The following is a 15,829-nucleotide window of genomic DNA, read 5'->3' on the forward strand; positions in this document are numbered from 1 at the left end:
AAAGGATGCAAACATGTTTGGATAAGCGAGTCATTCATCAAAGTCGGGCAGAGGGGCAATTAAAGGCTGATTAGCCTGATCAATTTAGCATACCTCAGCTCTTAAATTGCTTTCTAAACATGGAAATCTCTTGACCGAGTGTCTCTCCTCTCCCCCGTCTACGTCCTGTCATTCATCAGGAGGACTGACTGAAGCGGGACCTTTACAGTTGGACGCAATGCATGCTGGGATGCTGCCGGCTCAGATCCCCCCCCCCCCCCCCCCCCAAGAGAAAAGTAGGATTTTGCTGAGTCCAACTGTCACGATCACGGAAGCTTTCACGAATGATGCTAACTTTGGGTGGGAGCATTTTTACACCCTGTACTGTTTTTTTTTTGGGGGGGGGGAGCCCATTTTATGTGTATTGAAGGTTTATCTTATCTTAACATTTTTGGGGGAAAAAATGTTAGGGTTTTTAAAGTGATTTTCCCAATCCATTTCATTGGCTATTTCATTTTATTGTTGGTCCAGGCTGATTTCAACCCCCCGTGAATGTCGGGGGTCATCGCTGCATCGTATATAAACAAGTTGTTTGAATAGATCCATCTTCTTGTTTGGTTCCGTGACCATTTTTTTAAATGGCGACAGATGGGATGTGTGCAAGAGTTTGAATGTGATTGGGTTCATTCTGAGCACAGCAACGTTAGAGGTTATAAGAAGGTGTGACACTTGTGTAACCGCATAATCTTGGCCGTATATTTTTTTACTTCCGCTCGCTAAGAAAAGCAACTTGAAGTCTAAAGTCACATCAATGGTGGAAAAAGTTTTGAAACGATTTATCCTGAGGTTTTTTGTTTTTTTTTTAGATCACCAAAACCTGACATTTGAACAGGGGTGTGTACACTTTTTATATCCACTGTAAACACTATCCCGGTACAGTACAAGGTGCGGCCATCTAAAATAAGGACGATGTCAACCGATTGGGATTCTGCCTGGGGTATTACTGTCTACATCGCGGGGATCCTGCCAAACAGTCCACTCCATGCCAGAATCCGGTGGGAGTGGCGTAGGTCAAAACTGCCACGTCACCTTCACCGCTTATCAGATACTCAAGAGCAGTATTCAGGCACCAGTACCCCCAGCATTTATATTGAGCCAGTAAAGTCAATGTGAGCCAATCAACTTAAAACAACCTGAAATGATGATGTGACAATTGGGGGGGGGGGATCATCAAACACCTGCTTTTGACCGAAGTGAAGCAGGATTTACACTGCTGGTTCCCAGTCCCGATTTAATACCTCTAACCTGATTTATTATTTTTTTTTAAACACATTGGTGCACCCTGCAAACTGATAACACGTTAAGTTGTTCACTGTCGTACCCGCTGTCCCTTGAAAGGGTTCATTTCTATTTCATGTACATGGAGTGACGCATGTCCAACTTGGTTGTGTCACAAAACACCTTAGAGAACTCACAAAAGCAGCGCCCACATGAGCATGTAAATAATGCGAGTGTCAAGTGTCGGTGTCATTAAAGTGTCAATTCCGGGCATTGACAAGTAAAGTCACCAATAATACATGAAAGATATAATATGAAATGTTTTATAGTTCGGCCTGGGCTGATACTTCCCATCTCTTCTTATTTGCTTGGGGTTGCTTTCCTGACTCCGCTGCTAACGTGTGCCAAAATTTTGTAAAATTGTTCCGTTTAGCTTTCATATTATGAAAGCATATAGAGATTTTTTTTGTCTTTTTTCCAGTTTCATTAACTTATTTTTCTATTTAACATAATTTCTTTTTTGTCATTTAAAAAGATTATTCTGAAAAATAGGAAAAAAAATATTCCAACAAGGATTTTTTCCCCCGAAAAACAGGAAAAAAACAATCTTTTAAAAAAAGAAAATAATCAAAAAGAAATGGAAGAACATATTCCAAAACTAGAAAAAAAAATCAGTCAAACAAAACAAAATATTTTAAAAAACAAAAACTGAAACGTTTTAAACAAAGCCCCCCCAAAAAAAGACTTTTTCTCCAAGTGAATACAAATTCTGCACTTTATGCATCAAAAATAGAACGTGTCCCATTGCTTCTGTCACTTATTTTTTCACACTACTGCGATAACACAGATAATCATGACAATTCTGCAAATGACAATCACGATATGAAACGTTTCATCGAGTGGACGCACGCACAGTCCAATGATGCCCGATGCCAGCTCTTTCTCTCAAACGCTGCCTTTGCAAAGATAACATGGCTCACTTCTGATGAGCTATGACTTGGACCAACATGTTTATTCTTGCGGTTGCCGCTGTACATTTTGCCTCTCGCGTACCACTGAGCGAGGGAAGCAAAATTCTGCATGGGCAGCAGCTTTCAGTGTGACGCATTCCAGGTCGACGCCACCGTAAGCGACAACCACCACAGCGTCCTGATCATCAAGAGGTGACGCCGAATCTTTCCAAAGGCGGAATTCTTGTCTGGCTGATTCCTATTCACTTAACCTGTTCAGGGTCACTTCATTCTTGGAAAATGGTCGACAGACTTCTACTTTTTTTTCCCCACAGTGCTCGTATCAAAATGCAAATGGCACACAACACTGCCTGAGCTTCGATTCAAACGTCTTGACTGCGAGGCAGGCATGTGAGCCATGACTCCATCGGGTTGTTTTGTCATTCGTGTCACAGGTGAGCGGGAGCCTATCCCAGCTGATGAGGCAAGAGGGTGCCACCCCGCCTGAACCAGAGGCCGGTCTACAAGGCACATACTGACGAGAGACCCGCTCGCATTTACTGTAAATTCACACTCATTAATCTAACAGGCTTGTTTGGAGTCCCTATCTTTCATGGCTGTGCCCAACCACGTCTTTTTGTTGGTCTCTATGGTGTCAGAAAGACACGTTTGGATTATTTTTGTAGCTGTAAATAAGAAATGAAAGAAAAATAGCCACCGACAATATCGACACTCCACGGACAGATTCAAACCCTGGACGTCTCAACTACGAGGCATAAATAAGAACCGCTTTTCGCAACGCAACAGAGTAGAAACAATCATGTACTACGACGGTGACTCGCCATGACAGCCTTAACCCTGGAGAACCCAAGAACCCTTTTTTTCCTTGGAAAATGATGAATTATACATTAAATGACTGCTATATGTTCAATCAAGGGGCGGCCCCGTAGTCCAGTGGTTAGCACAGTGCAGAGGTACCGGGTTTGATTCCAGCTCCGGCCTCCCTGTGTGGAGTTTGCATGTTCTCCCCGGGCCTGCGTGGGTTTTCTCCGGGTGCTCCGGTTTCCTCCCACATTCCAAAAATGTGCATGGCAGGCTGATTGAACACTCTAAATTGTCCCTAGGTGTGAGTGTGAGTGCGAATGGTTGTGTGTCTCTGTGTGCCCTGCGATTGGCTGGCAACCGATTCAGGGTGTCCCCCGCCTACTGCCCGGAGACAGCTGGGATAGGCTCCAGCACCCCCCGCGACCCTAGTGAGGATCAAGCGGTTAGGAAGATGAATGAATGAATGAATGTTCAATCAACGCCAAAGTATGTCCCCCCCCCCCCAAAATATTTAATGCTTTAATCCTAATTTACAATTAGGGCCAAATTTGACCCTTTGGAGTTTAAGGGTAGCACTTGAGTAGCAGAATTTATAGGGGCCAAATTTGACCCTCTGGGTTGTCCAGGGTTCAAACTGGTCCCAAATGTTTTGCTTTTTCAATGTCACAGATGACGTGCACAACAACATTGGATGGGAGAAGGTACACAAGTACACATTTTTTGCTTGGGGTAGGGTGGGGTAGGGGCGTGGGGGGTGCAGTGAGATTTTCCTAATGTAAAATATGTGACGGCTTAACTGAGATGAGAAGCTCTGACTAACAACCTGCTGCCCTGCAACCTTGCACTAGACTACATCTTGATGGACGACACGCATGGGTGCAAACGGAGTTGCAGCGAGAGGGCGGGGGGCGTGGGGGTTGGTCGGTCCAAGCGGGTACTCACCAGGCCAGTGCACAGGCTGAACACTGCCGGCTGCTCCTCTCGGGAGTTGACGTGTCCTCGGAAGAAGCAGTGGCGCATGTCAGCGGCCTCCTGCGACGGGCTCTCCTCGGCCGCTCCCAAGTGCGTGACCGCGTAAGCGGGCGCGATAAAGTCCGAGTGCGCGCTCAGGTTGAGATGGAAGCGTTGTCCGAACGCCTCGATCCGGTAGTGGAGCCGCGGCACGGACAGCTCGTCGTTTAAACTCCTGCGTCGGCGCCTGTAGTGCAACGTGTGCGGGAAGGACTCTCCGAAGTCATTGACCCGCAGCGGGCTGGTGATTTCGTACGATGACAGCTGCTTGATGAAGACTTCTGCGGGGGGAAGAGAGCGGCGCGGATTGCACAACCGAGTTGTCACAACTGCCAATGTGCTCTACAGAGGTGGAAAACTCAAGTCGTACCTTGTTTGGGATGCAACCGGTACTGCGCGGCGAGCCGCACAAGCGCTGACAGATGACACGCGAGTCCCACCAGCCAGATCGCACACTGCATGATTCCCACGGCGGTGCTGTCCGCGGCGGCCCCTTCGTCGAGCTCCCCCTCCTCCCTCCCCCCCTGCTCCCTCTCTCCTCGTCCCCCAGGCCGGCTTGTCAGCAGCGGCAGGTCTCCGTATTGACGGAGGCTCTTCGCTGCAGCGCAAGACCCGCGTCGTGCGCGCGCCTCATCGCATTGCCGCCCACCCCCCTCGCCCTGAAAAAGTAGCGGTCCGGACTATTTATTTATGACACATGCATCCCACCCCCCCCTCAAATGCACACACACTCACACACACGCACATCCAGACACTTGTCTCTCCCCCCCCCCTTGCAGGGGAGTTAGCCACCCGGTGCAAACTAGAGAGTGCGCGCTGAAAGGAGGGAGCCGTGCCAAGTATGCTTCCCCTCAGCCATCCCCTCCTCGACCACCCTGCGCAAGCCCAAGACGTGCACACACATACATGCTCACACACCAAAGCAACAAAGCAACGCCCCCTCCGGCCACTAAAGAGCCAATGGTGAGAGGGAGAGCAAGAGAGAGAGAGAGCAAGAGAGAGAGAGAGAGAGAGGAGGGGGGGGTGTCGGCAATAGCTCCATGCGTGGGGCCAGCCTTGTGGACTGCATGTACGCATATCCGATGAAAACATTTTGTGATGCACAATGCAATGAATGTGGAAGTGGTAAATGGTAACGTGCAACATCAACAAGGCGACACACATGTTCTTGGCATTACTTCCTTGTAATAAAGTGTTACGATAACAATAAGGGCTGCTTTTTGTGACCGGAGCGAATCCGGCGGAAATCTATGCAAGTGGAGCCGTGTTACAGTTGTTGGCAATTCCACAGCCATGCACAAGCCGGTGGATTTTAAAAAGGGCAGTTGGCACCGTTGTTGGCGTGAACACAGCCGACGCCATTGGGTGCCAGTCGATTTGATGTTCGGAAGATGAATGAATGAATGTTGTTCTATTTTTGAATGAAGGGCATCTGACACCAATGCTTGTGTTAGGATCAACCAGCATTTCTGCATGCACCATCTACGAACATTTTCTTCACAAAAATATCTTCTCTGCAGTCCCACTACTCTAAACCTGCCATTTTGATCAATGTTGCGTATGTGGAATATGAGTCAATCAGTAAAATCCACTCGTTTTTTTGTTGTTGTTATTTTTTTCCATCTCAGGGGGCGGACACTTTTTTTTTTTTTTTGCCACTAGCTGTCGACTGAAAATGACATCACTCTTGCTCAGGGCTCATGTTCAGAAAACAGGTGAGTCACTTGATAAAACCCTATACATTTTGCACTGATCAACGATATACGACATTTATAAAAAAAATTTAAATACATTTTTTGCGCAAATACTTCCAGTAATATAAACATCAGCACAACAACTGCTCAAGTTATTAAAAATCATTTGTCTTCCCTTTACAAGGAAACAAGGACAGTCCCATTACATGACTTGCATGGCTCAGATGTGGCATATAATATGTCAATTAGTTGGAATATGAACTTTTTCTTCAATCTGTAAGGATTTAGGGGCTTGGGACTGTTGCATAACTTCCCAAGGGACCCAAACAGTCTTTTTTTTGGGGGGGGGGGGGGGGCTATTATTTCAGTTATAATGATCACTAGTGGGAAAAGGAAGCCAATCAAAGGCCAAAATAAAGACAGCGGAAGGCATCATGCAGCCATCGCTCACTGTCGCATGCCAGAGGAAGTGGACTCGCTCGGCCACCACGAGGCACTCAATTTGTCGTTAATCATTTGGGACATGTTGAAGTCTTGTGCCAAGTTGATCGACGTAAGAAAAGCACTTTTTTGGGGGAGGGGGTGGGGGGGCATCCTTTTGAAGGGCCACGTCTTAGCATTGTGACTCTTTTGCTGGACTCACCAGAAAGTATTTTGTCTTTTAAGATGCAGAGTTTCCTGGCACACAAAGCAGGCAATGAATGTGACATCTCTGAACCTATTTCCGTATTTTCCACACTAAAAGGCGCCCTGGATTATGAGGCGCACCTTCAATGAATGGCCTATTTTGTCATTTTTTATGCGCTATAAGATGCAATCTACAATGCATCCACTAGATGGAGCTACGCTAAAGGAAATACCAATAGAACGCCACACTACACCCTGATTTATATAGTGACGATCAGATGTCAGTACTGTAAAACGTATTTAATAAAGCAGCAACACAGTTCTCTTAACCAACAGCAAGTTATAACATTGAGTCTTTAACGTTGAGCTTTCTTGCCGCTGCTCTATTTCCGTGTTCAACTGCGAATCCGGCATACAGGCCGGGAGGAACAAAAAACTGCGAGCAAGTGTCCACTCATGGGGGTAGTCATTGTCACATTGAAACGTATGCCGTCTCTCGGCACAGACGTTCCCAAAAAGTCCGCTTAAACATTTTAAGACATTCAACAATAAGCCATGATGATTGTTTCTGGTGGTAAAGCGGTCTGAGCCAGCGGTTTGTGGTCTGTTTTATTTTTTGGACATGCCACAATTTAAATTATCATTACTTGTCGGTTGCGATCGGAGAGTAAATGCTTCAGTGTGGCTTACAGAAGCGTCCTTTGAAAAAAGTACACAAGGACCACCCTCAGACCTGCCACACACCCAGTGACGCTACTGACTATGACTGGACTTGACGATCACAAGCAAATTACAGTTGGAGACTTAACACCTGCACGCCTGCCGACGGACCCAAGTACCCATCCAACCAACTCGCTGCAAAAACGGACGCCTGTGGTGTTCTCGTAGCAAAATTGGTTTTGCAGACGGTTACAGAAACTTGTACAGCGCGTCACAGTTCAGCCACATTTGACCCCTCGTCGCTCGGTGTGCTCTTATTTCGGAAGTAGCGCTTAGGCCCACAGCACACCGAGCGACGAGGGCAAATGTGGCTGAACTAAGATCGCAGCAGAATACATTTCTTCATGCTGTTTGGCCAACCAGAAGTGTCAGAGTGTTGTTTTCTTTGTTTCATTGCTCGCAGCATGATTACACAAACACGAATAGGAAGATGTTTATAAAACCACTGAGCTGGTGGACCGTGAGCCAAGGAAGGGACCGTAGCGTTTCTGGGCAGATTGCGCAGTTTTCGGATACTTGGGCTTCATGATAATGAGGGGGGGGGGGGGGGTAGAAGGTCTGTTCCAGATGTGCAGCACGTCAAGCATAATAAGCACTGCGGGGATTTGGACTCTTTGGATCCCGTACGGCAAACAGGTGCCAAGGACTTGAACCATCATTTGGGCTTCATACCCGTTTTTACTAACCAGTTTCCATGGCGCCCCTGGCATACTTTAAAGTAAACCATGTGAGCGCAGTCAAGCTTGTTTGCATTGTTGCGACTATCAGTACGCTCATCTGCGACTGTGCTCTTCTTGATTCGACCACCATCTCGAGGGACATGACACAAGGTTTCTGTCTTGTGTGTTTATAATAGACTTTCTTGGAATCCTCAAATTCGGAGGGAGCGCCCCCCGGTAAAGGTCCAAGCTGTTTTGTTCCTGCGGATTAAAGACGAATGGCTGCGAGTTGTGCAAATAGTACTTAGTCCCCGTTGCGTTGGGAAACGCATCCATTTCTCCCACAGATGTGGCAAACAGGGCTTTCGTCATCCTCGGACTGAGGTCATTGCTTGAAAGTAAGATCACATTACTACAAATGGCAAAACGGCGGGGCGGTGTTTTAGGGGGTGTTCAAGGTTCTCACGCGGGAAGAATATCTGGCTCTGGTATATTGTGCAATCCTTTCCAACAGAAGGTTGACCCATAGGATGAGGCGCAGGGGGGTGGGGGTGTGGGATTAACCCTTTCAGGGACAGTGGTTACTACAGTGGACAGCTTATCAAGTTATAAGGTTACAGGGAGCATGAAAGGGTTAAGGCTCCTGGATCTTCTTTTAGACTTTTGGCAACAAGAATCACACCGGGCTAAACATACTGTCATTGATATGGACTCTTCCCGTCCAGTCAGTAATAACAGTCGACAATCACAGGTCGGTTTGCATTCTAACCAATACCGAGAATATTGAGAAACCGTTTGGTTTATGGTGCCTTCACTTTCCATAAAAGGTCGGTTGTCTCAAAGGGATTGACCGCTTTGACCAAATCCTGTGCTGTTTGCCAAGGAAACGCAATATTTGTTCCGTAGGTGAGCACGAAAGCCAAACAGCCAGAGGTTCTGGATTCAAATAGCTATTGGGGAATTCTTAAGCAGTTAAAAAATGGATGTCTGGGTCTTGATCTGTGTTCCTCCTAAATGTGAAGTTGGGTTCTCTTTTAGAGGGGAAAAGTCATCTCACATTCAGGGCATCTCCCATCACACTTGTATCAGCCTCGAACTTTGGCAAAGCACTAAGTGAAGAAGTGAAACGATTCCGGAGCAACTTTCCCTCTCGCAGTTCAATGACTTTGAACCCCCCCACCCCCCAGTCAAAACAGCGATCTATCCCCCCTGATACACATTAGAGTCTTTCCTTTAACCGCCTCGTAAAGTAATCTTGTAACCTTTTTGCATGCCTGCATGTTTTTAAGATGGCAACATGAGCGCCGACAGGAGGAGAGCGAGCCAAAAACAGCGATTCGTCCAAGCGTTTTGTTTGACAATCAGATCATCTGAACAACTATTGGGCTTGATCGCAGGTGCAGAATTAGACTGCAACTGCCTGTACAACAACGTGGCGTGATGTCACAGGTTTGGATCATCTGAGGATCAGCATGAATGGAAGTCACTGGGGTGCAGACAGCGCCGTCACTCTAGAAGTTTCCATAACAAACTCCCCCCCCCCCCCCCACCCCCCCATGCGCCCCACGCTTTGGGCCGTTCAGGGGGCTCTCATGGTGCAGTGATCAAGGAGTTTGGCCACCTGAGACTTGTGTTGGCTTGCATTGCAGATTAAGCTCCCACCACACCCCAACACTCGCTAAAGACACTTTGCCCCCCCTCCCACCATCACAATGAGACTTTCAAAGCCACAGAATTCTTTATGTGGTCTTTCAACACAGTAGTCCATCAACTTCTTTTCTTGCTCCCATTGAGCGCGCCTGTGTCTGTCAAGAGTCCCGCTGAGAGCAATAAAACAAGGTCAAAGTGGCGGTCCTTCTATCTTGGTGACGAATCATCACTTATGGCAAAATAATGAAGATTACTGTTTTTGCTTAGAGCAAGCGGACACAAATAAAAAAACCAACAAAAAAGCAGCTGGATAGAATTGACTCAACCACACGGCCTTCACACAGAACTTGGTGTGTTTTGACATCACAACCGGCCGAGCGGCCCGACAACCGGGCATTTCTCTAAAAATTGCGTTGTGTTTCAGGGAATTACTTCAAGACCTTCTGAGAAATAGACACTAGACCAGCGGTAGGGAACTCCGGTTCCTCGAGAGCCATATCCTGCCTGCCAACACACCTGATTCAATTGATCATGATCATTTCAGGCATCGACAGCGCTTGCTGATGAGCTGATCGTTTGAATCAGGTGTTTTGCAGTAGAGAGAGATCCAAAACAGGCAGGATACATCTCTCGAGGAACCGTAGTCCCCTACCCCTGCACTAGACATTAAGAAACAAAAAGCTGGTAATAAATGTTTTCCAACTATTGTATGTAAATGACCCAAATTACAGAGTTAAATAGAGCAATATACCAAAATTAGCATCAACTGCAGCATTATCGAATTTACGATCGGGAATAATTTGAAAATAAGTCTGATCCTGATACTGAACTATGATCCCATAAGGTCATATGAGCACAAAGGGACAAATATCTCGTCTTGTAGTTTTAACAATGGCAACATCAAAACTGTCTTCAATACAGCACATACATTGAGCGCAATCATCCCGAACGGGTTGCATGTCGAGAGCAGCAGACTGTGACCCTGGTCGCTTCAATCTGACTTTTAATAATGTGTCTACAAGGCAGAATCATTGACAGAACAACATGGTACCAAGAGCGCAACCCTGCGGGATGCCACGTCACGGAGGCTCCATGTCTGACATGAACTGACCCATGGAGAACAAAAGACACTGGCAATACGTAGGAAGACCAGAACCACTGCAACAGCAGGACAGAACAGTCAACAGAATGATACAAGCAATCATACCACACCTTCAACAGCAGCAGAGTGAAGTTAAGTGAAATCTGAGATTTTACCAAATTTCTCAGGAAAACCTCTTAAGCGACAATACTTCGAACTGCGAGGCTTGCATAGCTTTTTCCATGGCTTTTGTAACAAGACTTCCATAGTGGGCTAACAGAGCAATTTTTAAAAGAGCGAAAATCCTGTTTTACCCTTTCGTGCACCAATATCAATAACCTGAAACAACCTGATAACATGATAAGCTCTCCACTGTGCCTGAAAGGGTTAAAAAAAAAAAGGAGAGAGAAATCTGGCAAATGCATGTGTGATGCAAAGCAGCTTCAAATTTAATCAGTTTCAATTAAAGTTTTGACTATTAATTGTGTTTTATTGAGTTGAAGCATTTACCATGTTCTTTTCACACTTGCGATTATAAATAAAAGTGCTGAATGTTTGGGTAAGTATTGCAAATAAAGTTTGAAAACGACTATTTTCTTCATGTTGACCAGATTGGGTTTGACCTTCCAGGAGCCACTCAACTGTGTTGTTTGCTCAGGATTCATCAGCTAATGCCTGCTGATAGCTACTAAGGAGTCACTTTCAAGCCTTTAACACCACATGTATACCATCTGTCACTAAAAACTTTTAACAGCACAATCATGCATGTCCTATACACTATTACTAACTCCCTCATGTAATTTGTGGGCTCTGAGCTAATGTTTTTTTTTCCCCCCATACCATATGTTCTCTATTTATATTTGCTCGGCTAATAGGGGCTCAGCGCAAGGGCTTGTGTTTGGGTTAAGGAACAGGTTTAAATGGGAGACTATGATGCGATGCTGTTTAAAAAAAATAAAAAATCACATGGCTGTAACGATGACACGGAAAAATGTTCAGTCACTATGTAGGAGGAAAGTCATAAACCCCAAAAAAGACACCACTGTCATGAAGAGTTGATCTGAGCAGAGGTTATGCACGAGCTTCAGGACTACGCTCACAAAAAGTCATGTGATCGCCTGCCGGGAGTTAGGTTTCACCGGGGAATTGTTTCGCTCCTTTGCAGTTGTCTAGGGGGAATCTTGCATCTGTTACCCAGATGACTGACATCACAGTACACGTTTTCCCACAGTGGTCAAAAAAGGTCAAAGTTAAATTTCTTTTTCAGATCAGTCATATTTGGGCTAATTTGCCTCACACTCCTAACTGTTGTCATTGTTAAAGCTTTAATTAGCTACAGGCAACATTTTAAAATTGTCACACATGTACAGTGTATAAACAAGTTCAGTTTTCTAGTGGTTGGCACGCCTGCCTCACAGTTCTGAAGGTTGGGATTTTAATTTTGGCTCCATTCTTCTTGTGTGCAGTTTCTGGGTATTGCGGCTTTTTCTCTCATTCCAAAAACATGCAGTGATTTATGTGATTTGGGCATTAACATGTGTTGCACATGATTAAAATGTGCTTGATTAAAGCTATATCGTTTGAATATTTTGGAGAAGGCGACTACAAAATTACATCAGCTGACTAAATTTTAATCACGTGAAAGATAAAATAACACCCCCCCCCTTGCGCAAACTGTGGTCAGCTCGCTAAACGCCTCGAGCGAGCTAATGCGAAAAGCTAATGTAAGCCTACGTCTTCACTTACTGCTCCTCCCTGACAAAAAGATGGACAAGCATTTACAATACCACTCAAAGGAGATCCAAATCAGTCCTTTGTTCATACAACGCTGCCTGATTCAGTCTGTCATTTTTCTTTTAAAGCGCTTTTAATAGAGGGGACTACCACACATAAAACAAGTATGAGGGAGCCTAACCATTGAGTCAATCTTATGTCGGACTATTTTTGCCTTTCTCTCCATGACTCGTGCACACTTATTGCTGACAGTGGTCCTCCGAAGCAGACGCAGCAACACAAAGTCCTTGTCCACAAGTTAGCTATCACGTGGTTAGCTATCACGTAGCTACCTATCACCACTTTTATCACACCATTCCCTCAACGATGTACACGCAATCACTATCGATAATTGAGGAGCTCTAACGCAGCCATTGCAACAGATTATCCGAAGGGAAGATGCCTTTTCGGGTTGTAGGCATAGCTAGCAAGCTAACTGCATTGGTTAACCGCTGATGCTAATGGCGGCACTCTGGTTCTTAGAATGTTAACCGCTTCAATGTGGATATGAGGGTGATATGAGGACACTGTGTATGATTCAAATGTTTCCTGTCATGTTCATCGATGTACAATCGCTGTAATTTGTATGACTCTCAGGCGCTAACGGATTGTCTAAATCTGACCATTTTATTTCACATTTTCCCATGTGGACTCCTTCTGTCGTGTGAAGTGGCAAAAGCCCTGCGGTGGACAGCTGCCCAGTGTTTGGGATATTAACAGCTGTGAACTTTTAAACTGGCAGCTATTCGAGAGTCAATGGCAGCGTCCCACTAACTTGTTATTTTCACCACTTCCTCCGAGCGCTAGACTTTATGACCATTTCCACTTTTCATGAGAGCACACAAACACCATTCATATTCACGAAGTGTAAAATAAAGCAACAAACTTATTCACATGCACATTGTGACAGTATTATGACAGTATTTTTTTTTTTTAATCAGTGTCACTAGAATTTAGTAATCCACTGTTACGTGACTGTACACACCCAATTGCTCAGATTTATGTTTCATTTTTAAACAGTTTAAAAATGTGTTTACATTTTATTGGATTTTTTTTTTTTTACACCTCATGTACACTACTGGAGTTCATGAGCACACTCATTCGGCTGGCTGCCATTTAACACCTTTTGCCTCATTTCAAAGACGAATGAGTGCCTCATAACACATTAGCACCTATATATATATATATATATATATATATATATATATATATATATATATATTTTTTTATTCTGTCTTGGTCAAGACTAAACATTTATTTTACACTGCGATCAGCCGCCAATGTTTTTACTTTTACCCTTCATCATGGCAGCAGCCCACTTCCCCCTGGCTCTAAAAATAATTCCTCGCCCAGATAAAAGTTGGTATTTCTTGATACAAACTGAAATCTTGGAGTGGATTTGGTACTTAGGGAGGACACAAAAGGACACTCTGTTCAGTTTCCAGTGAAGAGGACACTGTCAAAGCGGTCCTTCGACATGTCCAAGGTGTTCCCTGATTAAGACCACAGTGAAAGATGGCCGCTCTTGCAGGTCTCAAAGGACTTCGGAAGGGGAGACACTGATACATTGGTCTAGGTGATAGCGAGATGTCTAAAATTAGTGTTGTCAGAATGCTTTGTGATAAGACAGATGACACACCCTCTGTCACTTCGTTCAAGACGCATCGAATGCTATGGTTCACCTTATGCAACTAAGGGCCCGATTTACTAAGATCCCAAATAGCGGCCGCTGAATTACAAGTAACAGATAGAACGCACGAAACTCCAATTCACGTCACGCTGGGTGGCGACAACCAATCGGCATCGAGAACACGCTTGCGTCTCATACGACGCCCATCAACAATGGCAGCAAAACGATCACCGCTGATAGGGAACACTGACAACTTTCTGATAACTTCTTGCTATCAATATCGGGACCGTACCAAAAAAAGATGCGGCCTGGAGAATGATAAGCGAGGAAATGGACCTATCTGGTCAGTACTACTTGTTTACGAAGGTCCGTTGTAGCCTACTTTAGCTTGAACCAATCTAACAATAGCATTAGCAACATCAACATGCTAATTCAGTCTCGCTCACGCACGTGCTTGATTACGAAATTGGAGAAAATGGTTGATTGATCATCTGCGCTACGTATGTGTGGCAAAAAGGGACATAAAAACTCAAATTATTATGAATATTATTTTTAGTTATGGCATTGAACGTAAAAAAAAAAAGGCTTCTGTCTTTTAGGTAGCTGTGCTGGTTTTCATGAGGGAAACATTTCGGAGAGCTCCGCATGTGCAAAATGAATTTTGAAGCAAAGGAAAGGCAACTGAACATTTCATGACAGAAAATAAATCACTTCAATAATTTGTGGGGGGGGGGGGAGCAGCAGAACCGCCATGTTTTGTTCCATTGAACTTGTCCCCAGTGTGCGGGAATTAAATGGACGGTAAGTGCCCGCCAAGCGTAACATTGTCTTTCAAATTTGGGATGTAAATGTTGCAGTTGTAAATGGGGCCTCATGAGTGACTAGAATGCTCAAGTGTAAGCAAATCCTCCACTGTCGGCATTTTTGTACTGGCTGGATTTTGCACACAATGCATCACGGCACAAGTGTCACGTTGTTGTGATGATAACATAATCTGCATGACTACATTGACACCGCAGATAGCAATTTGAACTGGCGACAACCAGAAAAGATGTTCAGTACATGTCCAAGTGTACAAAGTGGAGCTCCGAGAGAAGCCGATGTCAGCTGAGCTCGGTACAAATCATCATAGTCTGTACTAAAAGCCACATCATTAGAAGTCATCTCCACATTTTGTTGTTCTTACATACCGGTCATTAATTTGCATGAATGTTTCAGGTCTTGTTAAAATAAAAAATAATAATAAGAAGAATAGGCGGCCCGGTAGTCCACTGGTTAGCACGTCGGCTTTACAGTGCAGAGGTACCGGGTTCGATTCCAGCTCCGGCCTCCCTGTGTGGAGTTTGCATGTTCTCCCCGGGCCTGCGTGGGTTTTCTCCGGGTGCTCCGGTTTCCTCCCACATTCCAAAAACATGCGTGGTAGACTGATTGAACACTCTAAATTGTCCCTAGGTGTGAGTGTGAGTGCGAATGGTTGTTCGTTTCTGTGTGCCCTGCGATTGGCTGGCAACCGATTCAGGGTGTCCCTCGCCTACTGCCCGAAGACAGCTGGGATAGGCTCCAGCACCCCCCGCGACCCTAGTGAGGATCAAGCGGCTCGGAAGATGAATGAATGAATGAATAAGAAGAATAAATAAATAAAAGCCAAAGTGTGGCTCAGAGTAGTCTTGTGCTGTCCATTGTAACTTCAACTACTGTAGAGTAACAATGGCATTTTTTCAAAGCTGATTTCAGACGTGTCCTCCTGGGCCTTCGCATGGGCGCTCGCTGAGCTCATTATTTTGCTGCCATCTGATTGGTTAAACGGACTTTAGGCTACGAGCAAAAAGTAACGTTTGTAGCAGTCGGCATACATAATGCAGCTAATAATCTGCAGCTTTCGTGAATATGATGTACAGTTGCCTCCAAAAGTATTGGAACAGCAACGTCAATTATTTTTGTTGTCTAACCGA

At 45.1% G+C, this 15,829-nt stretch overlaps 1 protein-coding gene across 1 annotated transcript in view; it reads right to left on the minus strand.

The window, feature by feature from the left end:
• LOC127597562 (A disintegrin and metalloproteinase with thrombospondin motifs 20) overlaps positions 1 to 5,694 on the minus strand; it is a 96,269-nt gene extending 90,575 nt beyond the window's left edge. Inside the window, exons 1-2 of the mRNA XM_052060664.1 lie at positions 4,414 to 5,694; positions 3,975 to 4,324 (exon numbers count right to left, since the gene is read on the minus strand). Coding sequence (XP_051916624.1) covers positions 3,975 to 4,324; positions 4,414 to 4,504 — 441 coding nt within the window. The 5' untranslated portion in view covers positions 4,505 to 5,694. The remainder of the gene's footprint in view (positions 1 to 3,974; positions 4,325 to 4,413) is intronic.
• Between the last annotated feature and the right edge of the window lie 10,135 nt (positions 5,695 to 15,829).

This window comes from Hippocampus zosterae, chromosome 3, assembly GCF_025434085.1.
Source record: "Hippocampus zosterae strain Florida chromosome 3, ASM2543408v3, whole genome shotgun sequence".
Classification (NCBI taxonomy): domain Eukaryota; kingdom Metazoa; phylum Chordata; class Actinopteri; order Syngnathiformes; family Syngnathidae; genus Hippocampus; species Hippocampus zosterae.